At 31.2% G+C, this 19,321-nt stretch overlaps 3 protein-coding genes across 3 annotated transcripts; all 3 read right to left on the bottom strand.

Moving 5' to 3' along the window:
* Positions 1-2,982: 2,982 nt before the first annotated feature.
* Positions 2,983-5,601, bottom strand: LOC11432819 (BURP domain protein RD22). Its single transcript, XM_024776822.2, has 3 exons — positions 5,503-5,601; positions 5,265-5,373; positions 2,983-4,008 (listed from the first exon to the last, which is right to left on the bottom strand). The coding sequence occupies exons 1-3, from the start codon at positions 5,539-5,541 to the stop codon at positions 3,173-3,175; spliced, it is 984 nt and encodes a 327-aa protein (XP_024632590.1). The 5' UTR covers positions 5,542-5,601; the 3' UTR covers positions 2,983-3,172.
* Positions 5,602-9,938: 4,337 nt separating this feature from the next.
* On the bottom strand, positions 9,939-12,067 carry LOC11432818 (BURP domain protein RD22). The gene is made up of 3 exons (XM_003588504.3): positions 11,934-12,067; positions 11,685-11,793; positions 9,939-10,994 (listed from the first exon to the last, which is right to left on the bottom strand). The coding sequence occupies exons 1-3, from the start codon at positions 11,970-11,972 to the stop codon at positions 10,162-10,164; spliced, it is 981 nt and encodes a 326-aa protein (XP_003588552.1). The 5' UTR covers positions 11,973-12,067; the 3' UTR covers positions 9,939-10,161.
* A 3,807-nt stretch (positions 12,068-15,874) lies between these two features.
* LOC11433327 (BURP domain protein RD22) lies at positions 15,875-18,559 on the bottom strand. Its single transcript, XM_003588503.4, has 3 exons — positions 18,362-18,559; positions 18,145-18,250; positions 15,875-17,094 (listed from the first exon to the last, which is right to left on the bottom strand). Exons 1-3 carry the CDS (start codon positions 18,398-18,400, stop codon positions 16,082-16,084), a joined length of 1,158 nt encoding a protein of 385 aa, XP_003588551.1. The 5' UTR covers positions 18,401-18,559; the 3' UTR covers positions 15,875-16,081.
* Between the last annotated feature and the right edge of the window lie 762 nt (positions 18,560-19,321).

Here is a 19,321-nt window from a genome sequence, read left to right as displayed (position 1 = left end):
TTTCAAATTTCAGCATCGTTAAATTCTACTAATATGACACTAACACCTAAGGGGAACGAGTGGCGTTATATGATGGATTGTATCATTATTACACTTTGCAATCTCCTTTATGAAGTAATGTTAAAGGTCTTTATGATATAATTGATTAGGCCTATCTGAAAGATGTAATGATGAAGATGAGTGTTTTTTTCCAGCTATGGCGAATTGGATTATGATGTCCATAGAAATGGTGGAATATTATGTTATTGTGAACAATGATACAATGTGATCGATTATTCCTAGATGCAGACTTTGCCAAGGGGATCCACTGTCTTCGTATATTTTTTTTTGACGAAGCTAAATTAACCCACCTAAATTGACATCGGGGAGAATCTAACCTGAGACTTTGAGGATGAGCACACTCCCAGGTCCCAAGCCAACACCACCAGACCAACTCAAGTGGGTTGTCTCCGTATTTATTTATTTATTTTAGGGTTAATATATGTTTACCCCCTTGTAATATCAGCAGATTCTGGTTTACCCTTCTCTAAACAAAATTAGATTCCAACCTTGTAACATGAAGATTCTTTTCGTTTTGGACCTTAGTGTTATATGATTGTACACAAACATTGTTGTGTCACGTTGGTTGTGTAATTTTGCTTGTGTGGCGTGTTGATTGTATAATTAATTTTGATTTTTCAATTTATTTAACTTCATTTTCTCCATGACTTTTTTATTTAATTAATTTTTTGACTTAAATTTAACCGTGGCTTATTTGTCTTTCCAAATCTCTTTCTCACTCTTCTCATACACCACCAAAACAATCTTCTCCTTCAACTCATCAATCACCTTCATCGATTCAAACAACTTATTCACAACCTAATCCTTATCCTTTTCACTCTCCTTAGTGAAGTCTTTCCTTCTCAGCCCGTTCAACCCGACTCGTTTATATGAATGCAAACATTGTTGTAGCTTATTTTTCACAAACTCTAACACAAAGTTTATTCAGAGACAAGCAAATGAGGCAGTTCATACTAAAATTCTGGCACGCAGTAATAACAGATGTTGGACAGATGTTATGATAAGTCAGCTGTCTCATAAGATGTCAGAACATCGCAACATCAATAACAACAAATAACAATTGTAAATTAAAGGGCAGAAAGTAAACAACACAAGTTATTGTTGACATAGTTCTGTGCAACTTCACCTACATATGGGGGCTACCAATCCAGAAAGAAAATCCACTATAGCAGTATAAATTCGAAGCATACATAAAAGCCTTGACCAGCCTACTAACTTCTCACTTAATCACTACCCGTGGTATTTCTACCTAAGACTCTAATTAATCCTAAATATGAGAGCCCATTCACTTCCTCTTAGTTAAAAACCAGTGACCGTTGCAATCTTAACAAATATGGAGACACTCTCCTAGAACATGAATCTTCTTGTGCTTAAAAGCTTAGAGATATACAGAGTATTACAACTCAATTACAAAGTCCAACTCTAATATCAAAGTGATATGAGAGTGACTCACAAATAAAAAAGACAGACTAAAACCCTAGATGACTCTTTTCTAAATTGCGGCTTCAGTGAGTTTTTAAGTCTTCAGTCTTTGTTTATATAGCCTGAATTCAGAATAGGTGTGATGCGCAAGTCTTGGCTAAAGATAAGCTGAAATCTCGATATTTCAGCACAAGCAGATCTGATGTTTCCTTAGATGTTGCAACAACATTCTTAAGGAGTAAGTTAAGCATAAACCGACTTCCTCTGCTTCTAGAATCTTCGCTCCTTGGTCAACTATTCAGATGATAGTAATCTTTAGAAAATATATAAAAATCTTCACATTAAAATAGAATCCCCAACTAAGCGGATCAAGGCACGCTATGACGTCGTACCAACTTGTTTAAAACATTGTGTCTGACATCTTGCTTAAACCAAAGTTTTAACAACATGCAGCCAACATATGTCTAAACCTAACACAAACATTGGCTAGAGAGACCACATTCTTATCTAATCCGCTTTTTTTTTAAGAAGTCAAGTTAGCTCACTGAAATTGGCACTGAAGAGAATCAAACTTAAGAATTTAAGAGGAACACACTCCAAAGTCTCAAACCATCATCACTAGATCAACTCAAATGAGTTCTAATGAAATCCTATAGACTTTTTTCCTTTAAAAATTGGGATACATAAAATATTATATTATTTGAAAAAAAGTTAAAACCAATGTTTTAAAAATATCTAAACATCAAACCACAAAACTTTCAAATTATTGTTCAACTATTGTAAACCGTTTGACTTGGGACAAAAAATGATTAAAATGTTTAAATAACCAAACCATAAACAATGTCAAATTACAGTTCAATCAGTTGCACCGACTAATTCGATTGTGTTATTAAAGTATTAGTTTTTTTTGACAAGATTATTAAAATATTAGTTATAAGTTCATTTAATAAGAAATACGAGAAATAATATTTGAACAACCATTTTGTAATAACTTTTTGAGAACTTTATATTTCATACTCAGATTTTATTTTTATCCTCTCTCATCTTTTTTTTCTCTCTATTATTTTTGACCAATCAAAAGAAAGAAAAACAAAATTGGCATAAAAGTTGTTCAAAAAAGTTGTACAGATACCACTTCTAAAAAAATAGCTGTACGGTATCAACGATTTGTGTCAAGATATAGAGTTTTTGGTCCCTATGTCAAGATATATAGAGTAAAACTAAGATCTCAAATCCGAAATACAATAAAATTAAGAATGTTAATTTGTGTCTTAAAGACATATGTTAAGGAACAAAAAAAAAAAAAACATTGGAAAATAAAGTATTTTAAATTTTAAGAAATTGCCTACACGACTTTTGATACGTATACTTCTATAATGAGTTGCTTAACATGTGTCATTAATGACACATGTTAACATTAGTTTAAAATTAAAGCTAATTTTTAATTAACGTCGTTTCATCAAATTAAAGCAACTTTATTTATTGCATATAGTTCTGGATTAATAGAATCAAGGGCCTAATTTCCACATACACTAACGCATCATCATTGTCACGCATCATCATTGTCACACAAACTTGTAAGCATAAAACATATTTAACATAGTATACATAATACTACATGTTTATTTAAAGTAGTTGCTATAGCACTCATTATTCAAGGATACAACTATTGATGAAAGAGGTTCTATTTTCACTTGGAAACCCAAACAACATGATCCTGTGGGAGGATGTGACAAATAGGAACAGTCCCTGGTTGAACTTTGAGCACTTGAAAAGCCAAATGTTTAGGGTTCCATTCTGATGTATCAGTGTGACAAACAACAATAGTTTTAACCATGTTTCCATCAACACCTTCCAAGGGCACAGAGTAAACTTCGGTTGAATCAGTTTTATGACAGTAAAAAACTGTGTAAGGGTAATTCTCTTTGTGACACACAATAGTTTTGTTCTTCTCACCCAATTTATTCACTCCTTTTGCTATAACATATTGTTGCAAACCATTACTATTTTTATCCACTTCTGTGGAAATAGCTTCAACATTGTTTCCGAGTTTTGAAATAGTGAAATCAACCATAGATTCCAATGAAGTTACACAAAGCTTTTCCTCACCTTTGATGCCATTTGCTTCACACTCACTTATTGTTCTCTTCACAATTTCAGCTTCCTTTGATCCTTCCTTGATGGAAAACTTGTTGAGTATGTTTTCCAATTTGTTTGATGAAAAGGGTATGGAATTAGCAACTTCTCTAGGCAAGAATTTTGTTCCATTATTATTTGAAGTTGTCTCTTGGAATTGCAAGTTCAATTTTGTTCCATGATGCAAATCTTTTTTCAAGAAGAAAAGTGTTACATTTTGTTTATCATGTAATTGAATTTGACTCTCATTGAGTAGAGTATAAAAGAAAATCAATGGAATAAATTTTTCATCATTCAGATAAGTGCCACTTCCTTCATACCCTTTTCTGATTCCAACATCAAAACCACCATTGCTTGCATCCCTTGCTTTCTCTTTACTCCAATATCCAGCTTCAGTTAAAAATAGTAAATTATTGAAATAAATTAGAATATGTATAATAGTTTGTTTTACTACAATCTATTAATCATTTTTAAAAACTTTTTCCTGCTATATGCTTCAACTTTCAAATACCTTATGAGTGTGTTTGCTACTCTCTCCGTCCTATAATAAATGAGTTATTTGCAAAAAAAAAAAAATTGTACTCCAAAAATTGACCATTTCATTTTTCAATACAACATTAATTTTTTTTTTCTTTTTCTAAATATAACTCTAATTAATACTATCTTCATCACTTTGAATTCAATATATTCCACTTTGCATTTATGATAGTGGAGAATGACAAATACTACAAAAGCAGGTAAAACCATTGATCTATCTCTCTTTTGTTTATACAATTTTCTTAATATGTAATATGAAATAAGCAAATGACTCAGTTAATCTGGGATGGAGAACTGTGTGATCATAAAATAATTGTAACTAGTTTTGAAGGACTTTAGCAATTACTAGAATTTAAGAGGAAAAAAAAAAGATTCCTTAAAAAAAAAAAAGAAATTTGACACATGATGTATAGTACACCATGCTACATAATTAATCATATGCAAATATTTGTTTGATACTCCCTCCCGTCCTAATAATTTTTATTTTTATATTTATAAAAAAATTTAGTCTTATCTATAAGAAAATGTTACAATTTTTAAGATGTAGTTATAGCCTAAAAGATTTTTCTATCCCTCATTTATTTTTAAATTAGTGGATGTATTTAATGTTTCGCAAATTTTTTATCAGGGTATATTTGAAAAAATATTTAAAAAGTTTTATTAATTAATAATTGTATTAGTTTTCATGTTTTTTTTTTTGTTTTGTTTCTTATAATAAGGATTAGAAGGAGTATAGTTGATGATGCAGTTAATGAGTTGCCAATTTTGTTTTGATTCAATCAATCTCATTTTTTTTTTTACAATTACAACTTGCTAAAAGTATACTTTCAAAAAAAAAACTTGCTAAAAAGTATGTGATTAATGACATGTAAACTCTTGGTTTAATTTGGTTCATTTTATCGTTAATTAGTTATCAATATTTTTAAAAGATTTTATTTTTCACATTTCACTGGTAAACTACATGGTCAATTTGCACTAAAAAAAATTACATGGTTAATGACATAAAAACAATTGATTGATTCGATCAGTTTATTATGTGGTTATTAACCTCTAATTACATTATCATTAATCACTTTTAACACATGGAGGTAAAATTGTATGATACTAACCAGGGTGTAGCAGATTAGTGATAGCTTTTGGCATTGGAGAGTTGGTAAGCATGGATTTCCAGTAAAGTTGAGGTGGTAATATTTCAGCATTAGTTCCCACTAGCACAACCTACATTTGAGAATATCTTAACATTAGTAATAAATATTTTTACAAGCAGAAGTAAAGAAAAAAAAAATATCACAACTATTTGAAGAAATTAATCAAAATGGTTCAATTTGTGGAGGTGAAGCTCATCACCATAAGAAAAGTAATGATATGAAAAAGATGAAATTCCATGTTGGATAAGTGAAGCTGAAACTCTAGTAGAGAAAGATTCAAGAGAAGTACTTCTAGTTGAGATGGAATGAAAAACATAGCTGCAAGAACCCTTTATATATAACCGGTGACAACACCGAAAAGGCGAAAACAAAAGTGCATATGCCCCACCTGAATGTCGTCATACACATTAATGTGAAGTTTCGTGTTTAAATTCAGGTGAAAATGTTCGACCTAGTAATATCGTCATTGTAAATTGAGAGAGTACACTACTACTTTATTTGTCTAAAAAAAAACTGTATATTTATTTGAAAAATTATAAGAATGAAATTTTTAGAAATTCTTAGTTGTTGGGTGTCATTTGAAATTCTTTAAATTTAACTTGAACAAAATATTTCATAAATTTCTATCATTTTGAAAATGCTTCAAATTATTATCCAAACAATGGAATTCACCTCATAGTATTTGAATTTCCTCAAAATAATACATTCCCTCAAAACATTCCCAGAGTGTGTTTGGATGAGGTAATTGAGAAATTTTAAAGAATTTAGAATTCTAGGCAATTTAAATGATTCAATTAAATTACTTTCATTTCTAAATTCTTTTGTTTGGATGAAGTAATAAAAAATTCATTGTCATCATTTTTGGACAACTTTTATAAATTTTAATTTTTTGGGTCAAATTTGAAAATTGAAATTAGGGGGCAAAATGTAAATTTTAAAAATTTGAGGGGTCAAATTATAATTTTTGAAAAAATTGAGGGACCAATTTGCAATTTTTTTTAAAATTTATTGGGGTCAATTTGAAATTTTTGGAAAATTTGAGGACCAAAATGAAAAATATGAAAATTGAAAATAACAACAATGAAGAAATTTGAAATTCTTAGCTTTTAGGTGTCATTTGAAATTCTCTAAATTTAACTTGAACAAAATACTTCATAAATTTCCATCATTTTGAAAATGCTTCAAATTATTATCCAAACAATAGAATTCATCCAAAGTATTTAAATTCCCTCAAAACAATACATTCCCTCAAAGCATTTCTCATCCAAACACACTCTAAGACAATTACGCAAGTGATCTAGTGTTACCGACAACGCAATTAATTGTTGGAGATATATTTTATTTACAGCAAATAGTGACATATCAATCTTCATACTTCATTCTCAAATTAAATAATGAATTTTATTACAACCAGTTTATGAATTGCACACCGAATTATAAGAATTAAGGATCATGGTGCGTTTGAATTACTTAAAGTAAAGACAAGGGATTGGACAACACATCTTTAGTTATAAAATTTACTTATTTAATTTTAAAACTATTCTTGAGGGAAACAAGAGACTATATACTTTTTGTCAATCAACTTATAATACCAGAATACTCTTTTATTTTCTACTCAAAACCTTATATATATATATATATATATATCATCCCTCTATATAGGGATGACAATTGAACCCAGGCCCAATGGATACCCACATAAAATATCCACAATGGGTAGAGTAAAACCCCGCTATCATGGGTCTGGGGACGGGTCCGGGTAATACCCACGAATTTTAATGGGTATGGGCACGGGTAAGGGTCTTATACTGCCTAGACCCGCAACTCCGCATATACATATTTATTTAATATCATAAGTAATTTATTTATTTTTAGTGTATAATTAAATAATTTATTTAGCTATTTAAGCCTAAACTAAAACCTAAACAAAAAAACTACTTAATACAATAACAACTCCATCCTGTTAGTGTACAATATTTTAAAGATATTTTGAATGTTTTTAATTTGACTAAATACTACGATTTGTATTATTTTATGAGTTAGTTTTAAAATATTTTGACCATAGTTTTATTTCAATTGTGATGTTTTTATTGTCTTTTTATAATTAAAGTGCGGGTAATGGGTGCGGGTATGGGCACTTAGATACCCATAGGATATGGGGAAGGGCACTAAAGTTGTTGCCCACGAGGATACGGGCATGTGTACGGGTAATTTTTAAAAATACGGGTATGGGGATGGGCATTGTAGTACCCTACCCATTGCCATCCCTACCTCTATATCCCACCTCCTTAGCTCTCTCTCCTAATTGGTCTCTATCTCTCTATGTATGCCTTCTCTCTCTCTCTCTCTCTCATATCTCCCCCTCTCTTTCTCTTTCCTTCTCCCTCATCCATCTCTCTCACTCTCTCCATCCTTTATTAATATATATTCATAAATTGGCTAGAGAGACCACTTTCAAACACAATACAAACACCACCACCACCGCATGGAATGCATATTATTTTTTTTTCCCTCTTTCTCTCTCTTCTTTTCCACCCACCAACCATCCACTGCTACTCTCTCCAACCATCGACGATTGTCGTCGCTTCAGTATTCTCGGATCACCATCATCATCACTCTCCTTAGATCCGCGTTCACAACACCACCACCACCACCACCACCACCCACCAACGTTCTTCCCATATCCATCTCTCACCCACCGCCACCACTGTCATCACCACAACAGTCTCTACAACCACCACCATATGAGCTTCCACCCTCACAACCACCATCGTAATCATTAGCGGCCACCTTTTCATCTTCCGTTCAGATCTGGACCTCCACCACCGCGACATCATCACCACCACCTTTTGTCGCCGTCTTTCTTTCATTCCATATATTCTCGTATTCATCTATATTTCTTTGATTCCATTTGTGTTTATATGATTCATGTTCGTTCTCTGAGGCAGTGGTGGTCGTTGTTGATAACGATGGTGGTTGTGATCAAGGTTTTAAATAACGGTCGCGATCACGTTCACGTTAAGATTTTCGCGATTCCGGCTGTCACAGATGTTGTGATGCAGATTGTGGTTGTCGTGGTGTGAATTCATCACAATGATGTATATTTTTTAACATATCTACCCACAATTTCACAACATATACACATAACCAAACAATTCCTCAATTGTCACCGTCAACTTTCATATATAATTTGTCATGTCTATCATGGAAGCCCCAAATTTTCTCTCTCAAATCCCAAATTTCAAGTCTTATGCGCACCACAATAACACCAACATAGGAGGGAGAGATTTATATAACCAACTTGGAGTGGAGGATACGATCTGAGTTAGAAGATGGTTGAACTGGATCAAAGAGGAAAGAGGTCGGTAACGACGTTTCTCTGGTGTATCGCGTCGGAAACGGCATTTCGCGGCCGTAATAGTGTTATGTCTCGGTCGTAACGAAATTTCACATGTGATTTTTGTTCACTCGGTCACTCGGTGAAAACGATCAAAACGGTACCGGTGGCCGCCGTGACTGTTTTGTAACAACTGAAATCTCGGTACAAAACCATGTTTTAAAACCTTGGTTGTGATGAGGATCGGGAGATAATGGTTATAGGGAGGAGGATGGTGGAAGAATGGAGAAAGAAAAGCACACGCAAAGAAGAGACGAAGAATGGGGTGTTATGTATTTACAATACTACCATGCTTTAAGGTTGAAATACCCAAATTATTCATGATGTATGTATTGTGTCAAAAAATATATTTTTAGTTATCATTTCTCTAAAATAATATATTATTTGAAGAAAAGTTAAAAGCATTGTCTTAAAAATAACCGAACATCAAAACACAAAACTTTTAAATTATGGTTCAACAATTTTAAACTGTTGGACCTGGGACGAAAACTATTAAAACCCTTAAATAACCAAACCATAAATGGTGTTAGTTCACACTTCAACATATTACACTGACTAATTTGATTGTGTTATTAAAGTATTACTCCCTCCGTCCCTAATTATAAGACCCTTTTGAGAATTTTTTTTGTCCTTTTTTATAAGACTCCTTTGTCATTTCCAACTACATTAATTATTTCTTTACATACATGTCCCTATTTATTATACATCTTTTTCTTCAATCAACAATAAATAACATGTTGAAAACATAAACTAACCTTCTTTCTTAAAGGATAAAATTGTAAAAACAATAGTGATTACAAACAACTTTAATACAAATATCCACTATCTTAATTCCCGTGATTTTGACAAAAGGGTCTTATATAGGGACGGAGGGAGTAGTTTTTTTTACAAGATTATTAAAATACTATTAGTTATAAGGTCATTCAATAAAATAGAGGTACGTGCCAATGATTTGTGACAAGATACAATAAAACTAAAATTAATTAAGCATCATGTTAACTTGTGCCCTCAGGGTACATGTTAAACATTAATTTCATTCCATTAATAGTAAGAATTTAATGGGAAAAAATTAATAATAACTTGTGTCCTAAAGGCATAAGTTAATATTTCCCTTTTCATAAACAACTTGAATAATAAATTAACACAATTTTCAATATAAAGTTATTATTAATGAAATTCTTAACATATATCCTAAAGTCAAAAGTTAACATTTCTCTTTTAATATTAACGAGGTTTCATCAAATTAAAGCAACTTTATTTATATAGTTATAGATTTAACGGACACAAGGGCCTACTTTCCAAATACACTAATGAATCATCATTGTTACACAAACTTGTAAGCATAAAACATAATTTAACATGGTACACATGTACATGTTTTATAATTTAAAATATTTAAAGTAGTTGCTATATAGTGCTCATTATTCAAGGATACAACTATTGATGAAAGAGGTTATATTTTCACTTGGAAACCCAAACAACATGATCCTGTGGGAGGATGTGACAAATAGGAACAGTCCCTGGTTGAACTTTAAGCACATAAAAAGCCAAATGTTTAGGATTCCATTCTGATGTATCAGTGTGACAAACAGCAATAGTTTTAACCATGTTTCCATCAACACCTTCCAATGGCACAGAGTAAACTTCAGTTGAATCAGTTTTATGACAGTAAAAAACTGCATAAGGGTAATTCTCTTTGTGACACACAATAGTTTTGTTCTTCTCACCCAATTTCTTCACTCCTTTTGCTATTACATATTGTTGCAAACCATTACTATTTTTATCCACTTCTGTTGAAACAGCTTCAACATTGTTTCCGAGTTTCGAAATGGTGAAATCAACCATAGATTCCAATGAAGTTATACAAAGCTTTTCCTCACCTTTGATGCCATTTGCTTCACACTCACTTATTGTTCTCTTCACAATTTCAGCTTCCTTTGATCCTTCCTTGATGGAAAACTTGTTGAGTATGTTTTCCATTTTGTTTGATGAAAAGGGTATGGAATTAGCAACTTCTTTAGGCAAGAATTTTGCTCCACTATTATTTGTGAATTGCAAGTTCAATTTTGTTCCATGATGCAAATCTTTTTTCAAGAAGAAAAGTGTGACATTTTGTTTATCATGTAATTGAATTTGAGACTCATTTAAAGCATACAAGTAAAAGAATGGAACAAATGGAAATTTTTCATCATTCACATAAGTGCCACCTCCTTCATACACTTTTCTGACTCCAACATCTACACCACCCTTGCTTACATCCACCATTGTTGCTTTCTCTTTACTCCAATATCCAGCTTCAATTAAAAACAGTAAATTATTGAAATAAATTAGAATCTGTGTAATAGTTAGTTTTACTATTATCCATAAATAATATTTAAAAACTTAGTCCTTCCATGCTTAAACTTTCAAATACTTTATGAGTCTGCTTGTTATAGATTATTTGATCAAAAAGTAAATGCAACTAGTTTTTAACTAAGGACTTTTTGCAATAACTAGAATCTAAAAAAGAAAAATGATATTTGACACATGTAATTTATAAAACGGTAGCTCAACTAATTTGAGTTAAATAATAATCAGTAGGAAGTCTTGAATTCAAACTCATACAAAGGAGAAAATCTAATCGAACAACTGATTATCAAAATTTATATATACGGTTCACGCAAAATGCTACATGGCTAACGATTTATATATACTTGGTTAATTAAGTTCATTATGTAGTTAATGAGCTATGAGTTATGTTTTGACTGAAATAATATCTTATTTAGCAAGTTAATAATCTTAATAGAGATGAAAAGAGCAATGAATGTTTCGTAGCATAACTCAGTTGACATGGACAATGCATTGTTATATATAGAGGTTGAGGTTCAAACCCCGTACATCCACTTATTGTTCCCAATTTTGTTGATAGAGATTGAAATTAAACATGTGGAAGTAAAATTGTATGTATATATACATTGACATCAATTTTAGAGTATGATGCTGACCAGGGTTTAGAAGATCAGTAATGGCTTTTGGCATTGAAGAGTTGGGAAGCATGGACTTCCAGTAATATTGAGGTGGAAATATTGCAGCATTAGTTCCCACTAGCACAAGCTGCAATTGAGAACATATTAACATTAGCAATAAATACTTTTTTTTTTGGTAGATAGTAATAAATATTTTTACAAGCAAAAATAATTATAAAAATACACAACTATTTGAAGATATTAATTAAAATGGTTGAAGTTGATCACCATGAGAGAAGTAATGATGTGAAAGAGATGGAACTCCATATTGGATTAGTGAAGCTGAAACTCTTAAAAAGAAAATGATAGTCTTATTGAAGAAATATTAATGAGAAGTTGAGATGGAATGAAAAACAAGGTGCATGCAGCCTTTATATAACTATGAGTGATAGACACTTGAAACAAAGATGCATGCAGCAAATGAATCACACTTGACACACAAATTAAGAAATATAGTTAATTTTGTATGTGAAAGAAAAACTGTGATTTAATTTACCGAGTTATCCATCATTAGTGGTATGAGAAAGAGTAAATAGAAGAGTTGTTGTTGTACAATCGAAAAATAAACAAAAATACTTCATTAATGTTATAAAATGACATATAAACGTGGACAAATACTTTTTTTGCTAGAATGATACTATGACTAATGCTATAATAGAGTTCTTATATTCAATGACATTAACAATATGGGTTACTAATTATTAATAATATGATAAAAACAAAACGATATTCATTCATTTAAATCAATAGAGTACATAAGATACAAACATCGCTAAAAACTTAAAGGATGAATCATTGGTTGATTTGTAATTGACAGATGTATATATTTCAATAGGAATTAAACGAACACCGCGACAAGACGCGAAATCAAACGTCGCACAAGACGACAAACAACACAACACCGCACTTAGACGACGGAATCACAAAAAACACAAGGAAAAAACTTGATATATGTGAAAACCACTTATTTAAATTAAAAGAAAAGGGGAAACAAGATGCAGATGGGTGATTCTAGGTAAAAAATGACTTAAAACCACTCATCCTCGATGAAGAAAAGAGAAAGAAAATTTAGAGAGAATTTAGAGTTTTTCTCACTAAAAAACTAAGGCTAGCTCAAATTAGTCATTTCTAACAACTCTATAACTATGTGACTGATTTTTGGTTTGGCCGACCGTCCGATGCTAGCAGAGTTTGATAACATTACCAGAGATATATAGGAATCTACTTACGAACCATTACATCTCATTTGCAGCAAACAGTGACATGTCAATATTAGGTGATTGTAATATTTGCGGTGATGGTTTTCCAGGAAATGGATTATGTCATGTTCCTCTCAAAAGATCATTATGATATGTCAGATTTTGTCAAATAATTTGATGAATACAACTTGACGAATTTTGCTTGACCAAAAAAAAAAAAAAAAGAGCTTGACGAATTTGAATTTAACAATGCATTCTACCACAAAAAAAAGTCAGGTTCGGTTTATTAATTAAGCAAAGGGAAATGTTAAGGGCACAAGTTTAAAAACTAAATATAGAAAGTTTCTTTGGGAATTGTATATTCATTGTATTAAAAGTTTTAAATTTTATATTTTCAATGCAAAAGTTATCTTTCAATTTTATTTTTAGTTTCTTAACTTATGCCTCAAGGATACAAGTTAACATGACCTTTAAGTAAAATATGTTTTAGTTAAAATAAATAAAACTATTTTATTAAAATCTATTTAGATAAAAAAAGTTAAAATTTCAAATTGAGAAATGCTAGCAAGACACATTTTAACATACGTATTTCAACACATTATCTTTGATTGGTTAAAATTTACATGGGACACACCAAATTTATATGGGATCCACATAATTTGATGAGATTTATGTGAATTTTAACCAATCAAAGAGAATATGTGTTGAAATATGTGTATTAGAATGTATGTTGTTAGCATTTCTCAAATTTCAAGCTCTGTAATATTATTTAAGCCTTAAAATCTTTTATACTTTCGACTAAGTACCACCCCTGATCCTAAATTTTTTATCTCACGAAAAAAAGTTACAATTTTAGAAGTCAAAGGGTGCTCCTTTTAGGAAAATATGAAAACTACTCTAAGAAAAGAAGGTTGATGGAAAGTTTTTAATTTGAAATGCATTCCATGATTAAATTTGAAAAAACTTGTATGAAAAAAAAAAACTAGTTTTCGTATAAACAAATGATTTTATCAATAGAAGTTGGAGTGAATTGTCATTTTGATACTCAATAATACATCTGCCAAAATATCTCTTCAAAAAATACTTATTCAAATGAATGAAGGACTTGTATATAGTTTAGAATCTTTTTTGCACACATTAAAGCAAACATAAAATTTTAAATTATTTAGGATGAATTTGGAAAAAGGACTAAATTAATTGATATTTTATAATATAAGAGACTAAAAGGATATTTTATTTTTTCCATGTGTGATAGGAAATTTTTATTGAGATGGTCTTTGATTTTGGTCGATGTATTAAGTTCTGATTGATTGTTATTTTCTTCGTGATTTATTTTATAATATTACATGAAGACAACAACAAGCTAAGGCGTATCAAAAGAAAAAGAAGCTGCACTCGTGAGCTTAGCTCAATTGATAAGGACGCTAAGTTTGGGTTGCGATTTTCATTCTATGTAAATTTTTGTTAGCTTTTAGTTGTTGTTTTGTTAATTTAAATAGTTTTGATTAAGTTTAGAGATTTTTAAAATAGAATTTTCATCCTATTTAGGTCTGCATGATATTCATGTAAGTTTGTGATAATTATTTTCCTAACTAGGCAATTCTTAGGTTTGTTTGGGACTTTGGAGGGAGAGAAGGGGAGGGTTTTGGAAAAAAAAGAAGGATCAAGTGGAAGAAATAGAAGATATTGAGAGGAGAGGGTTTTGGAGGTTAATTTTTTACTCATAATAAAAAATCTCCCTCAATTGGGGGAACTCAAAAATTATATTGGGGGGTTATGGAGGGTTTATATGATTTTTTCAAATTCAATCTATGTTGTTATAGTATTCTTAAAATTAAAAGTATATTAATAATCATAAATATTAAGTTTATCATTCTCTACAAAATTGTTCTTTTAAAAAATATGAATTTTTTATCCATTCTTCTATATATTTCCCACCTTCCAAAATCCTTCCTTCACTTCCCCTCGAAACTCACAAACAAAACCTTAGAGTTTGTTGTATTTCTATGTTTCCGCTCAACATTATGATCATTTTGAGTGGAATAATGCTTACGAAATTACAGCATGGCAACCGGAAAGTTTAGTGAAGCAATTTCGTAGAGCCTAACTCGTCAAGCGAGATATACATGTTATTTCAAATGATTTGTCAATACTTGAAATCTCTTGACGCTAGCACCAGCTCGCCAAGAAAATTTGAAGTATTTCTAAGGATTTGCTACTATGAGTTGAACACGATGAAAACTCTTTATTATTTAATTATCGATTATTTAAATTAATTCATATAAGTTGTGTTTTTAATCTCTCTAACTATTTCTTTAATCACATGGTCGCCTATAAAATGATTTGTGATTCATTGCTTAAGATGAGAGTGGAATTTATGAATGTTTAAAATTAAAAATTCAAACCAAGTTGTTTGGGCTCCAGTGACAATGAGCTTCTTTCAAGGACGTACTCGAGGAATACGGGTTCGATTCCCAGGGGGAACAACGCTTGACCGGTCCATATTCGAGATATATATGCAAACACATGGAGATATATATGCAAACACATGAAACTGTTAAGATTTTCGTTATCATTTCCTTAATTTTAAATATGCTAAGACATTAGGGATTGCTAATAGAAAGGCACCTAATGTTCTAGTTTCTCTTAGGCGTTAATAACATTATGAAATTTCTGTTAGCTTTGAATTTATGTTATCAACTTAGGGTTCCAACTCACATAAGGTGTGAAGAAATTCAATAACTAATACAAATTAACAATCAAGAGTAGAAATCAAAGTGAACTTCATCCCTAATTCATTTTACATTTGTATTGTTTTGTTCAATTTGGTAATTTAATTATGAATTAATAGTATAACACAATCCTTCTGTTCCACACTCGATAATATACCAATATGACTTGCAACGATTCAATACACTTGCGGAAATCACTATCACTCCCTAACCCGAAATATAATAAAATTAAAGCTAATTTTCATCAAATTAAAGCAACTCTATTGCATATTTGTATTTCATTTAGAACATACACAGTGCTATGTATAACAAGCACAAGCAAGCTACAGTCACACATAAATAATACCCAAACTTTGTAACCATATAACATATTTAAAGTGTAGCTGCTATATATAGTGTTTATTATTTAAGGATAATCCTATGGATGAAATTGAAAAGTTTTTGATTACTTGGAAACCCAAACAACATGATCCTGAGGAAGGAAGTGACAAACTGGAACAGTTCCAGGTTGAACATTGAGCACTTGAAAAGCCAAATGTTTAGGATTCCATTGTGAAGTATCAGTGTGACACACAGCAACAGCTTTAACTCTACTTCCATCAACACCTTCCAAAGGCACAGAGTAAACTTTAGTTGAATCAGTTTTATGACAGTAAAAAACTGCATAAGGGTAACTCTCTTTGTGACACACTACAGCTTTATTCTTTTCTCCCAATTTCTTCACACCTTTTGCCATTACATATTCTTGCAAGTCACTGCTTTCTTTTTTCACTTCTGTTGAAACAGCTTCGACATTGTTTCCAAGTTTCGAAGTAGTGAAATCAACCATAGATTCCAATGATGTTACACAAAGCTTTTCCTCTCCTTTGATGCCATTTTCTTCACACTCACTTATTGTGTTCTTCACAATTTCAGATTCTTCTGTTCCTTCCTTGATGGAGAACAAGTTAAGGATGTTTTCAACTTTGCTTGAAGAAAAAGGTATTGAATTAGCAACTTCTTTAGGCAAGAATTTTGCATCATCATTTGAATTGGTTTTTGTGAATTGCAAGTTCAACTTTGTTCCTTGATGCAAATCCTTTTCTAAGAAGAAAAGTGCTACATTTGGTTTATCATGTAACTGTGTTTCACTTGCAGCATAATTGTACAAAAATGGAGATTTGTTTCCAACTGAAACATGTACTGGTTTTCCTCTTCCTTTTCCTGCATGAACATTTACACCACCTTTGCCAACATTAACTCTTGTTCCACCACCTGGTTTTCCTTTACCTGCATTTACATGAACTCCACCTTTGCCAACATTGACTGCTGTTCCACCTGGCTTTGTTTTTCCTGCATCAACATGGACTCCACCTTTTCCAACATTTACTGAGGTTCCTCCTGGTTTTGTTTTTCCTGAATCAACATTCACACCTCCTTTTCCTACAGCTACTGATGTGCTTTTCTCTTCGGTCCAATCTGCACATTCATATATAGTTTGTGTCAATTCATCATCATAGGCCAAACTCAACCTTAATCAACGTGATGATGAGTGGGTTGGTTTGGATTGAGTTATGAAACCATTTTTTGAAAATTTCCAAAAATGTACACGGTAAAATGACATTTTATTTCATGAAATTTTAACAATTGCACTAAATTCTTCTAAATCATAATTTAACACTTATTTTCAATTAAAACACTTGTAGATCGACACATAAAATGTAAACTGTATTAATATTTTTTTTAAGAAAAACATAATCTTGATTGGGCTCTAATAAAAAATCGGTTATCCAAAGCAAAGTTTGATTGGTTTGGACCAAACCAGAATGATTAAAAAAGTATGACTTGGATTAGTTTGAATCACCGAATTGAACTGGGCATCCGATTCGTGAACACTCCTAAAATATGGTGTGTTTGGCTCATTTTGATTTAGAACCATATAATAAAAAAATGATTGTATTGTTTTGAAGTCCTTCGGTTTCTATCGAACACTTTCATTCTATAGTGTATTTTTGCTATTTGTTTTCTTCTAAAAATAACTTATTGAAAATTATCTTTCGATAAATGATTTTGCTTGTTTTAAAAATAGTATATAACCGAGTATATATCCGTCTCAGTGAACATAACTCAATTAGTATGACGATAGCACCAAATTTAATTATGCATGAGTCGGGGCTAGGCCAGGCTATGCAAAAAAAAAAAGAAAAAGTAACAAGGTTTATGGCCTTGAACCGGTCCAATCTTTATATATGATGATAAAATTCCATATTTTAAGACCGAGCTTTTTAATAAATCTATTATCCCATTCATTTTATTTGATAAAATTTCAATATTTAGAAAAAGTATACAAATTTGTCAAATATAGGAGTTTGATCTAGTCAAAATAAAAACTTACGAGTTTGATATTTATTTTCCTATCTCATATATAACTATTTTTGACCAGTGATGTTAGGACCCAAAATAAGACAAATGGGTGTGAAAATCCAAAAGTGGTTCCATTCATAACTATATATATATATATGTACTAACCAAGATGAAGGAGATCTGTGATGGCTTTTGGCATTTGAGTTGTGGGAAGTTTGGACTTCCAGTACACTTCAGGGGGTAAGGCAGCATGGGTTGCTACAAGTGCAAGCTGCAATACAACATATACACACATCATATTTAGCATTTATTTATGAAATAATAAAAATGAACTAAAATATTAGGCACATGCTAGAATAGTTTGGATATTGTTGTTGCTTACATTGAGTACGATAAAGATGGATAAATGACGAAATTCCATAGTGGAAATTGATGAACTAGAGCTCCAACTAAATGGTAGTAATTGAAGATAAAGATTGAGGAACTGAAAGCAAGATAGAATGAAGATCCCTAAGTGGCCTTACACACCATTTATAGGAAGGGAATAGTTTCTAGATATTTGTCGGTTGTATGCTTGAATTTCAACTGGCTACCAAATTTGACACACTTTTAATAACTTCAACTGCCTGTGGTATGTCACATTAATTGCATTTGTATTTGGACGGTTGGTACTTGGCAGAGAGATTCAGAGAGTGTACAAAAACCGTAAGATTAAGAGATAGATATATAAAAAGAGACAGAGGGAAAATGTACGGTGAAAGCGATTTTTCTTAGTTTTTTAAACAATGTGTTTGTGATCATCTTGTAGATTTTTTTTTATTGTACAAGAAGAAATGTTAAGGAATAAAATATCACAATTAAAAATTGTATATGTTAAAGAGTAGTCATATGTAGGATAAAAGATTATTCGAACATGTATTTATAATCGGAAGCAATTTTTATCTTATAAAATTGATTTTGTGGAGTTATGTTAGACTCAAACACTATTTATAAGATGATATTATATTTTCTCCAAGATCTATTAGAGCATTTGCTATCAAGTTTTCGTTGCTGAGTCTTACCCAACAATATTGTATGATTATGTGTGCTAAAGAGTCTCACATCGAATAAAAGATGAAATACTAAACATGTGTGTTTATAAGAGGGGACAATATTCATCCTGCAAACAAATTGTATGAGGTTGTGTTAGACTTAATCACAATTGAGTAATAAAATCACAATTGTGATAATAAGAGACAATAAATTAATGTTGTTTGGTTTCTAATGATAATTAGTGCTCTATCTTTTATGTTTCTTTAGGTTTGCTTTTGCTCTCAAGACTTAACTCAACATGTAATATACA

The sequence above is a fragment of the Medicago truncatula genome, chromosome 1, assembly GCF_003473485.1.
Source record: "Medicago truncatula cultivar Jemalong A17 chromosome 1, MtrunA17r5.0-ANR, whole genome shotgun sequence".
Taxonomy (NCBI): Eukaryota; Viridiplantae; Streptophyta; class Magnoliopsida; order Fabales; family Fabaceae; genus Medicago; species Medicago truncatula.
The sequence above is the reverse complement of the archived record's forward strand: the minus strand, read 5'-3'. Positions and strand labels throughout refer to the sequence as shown.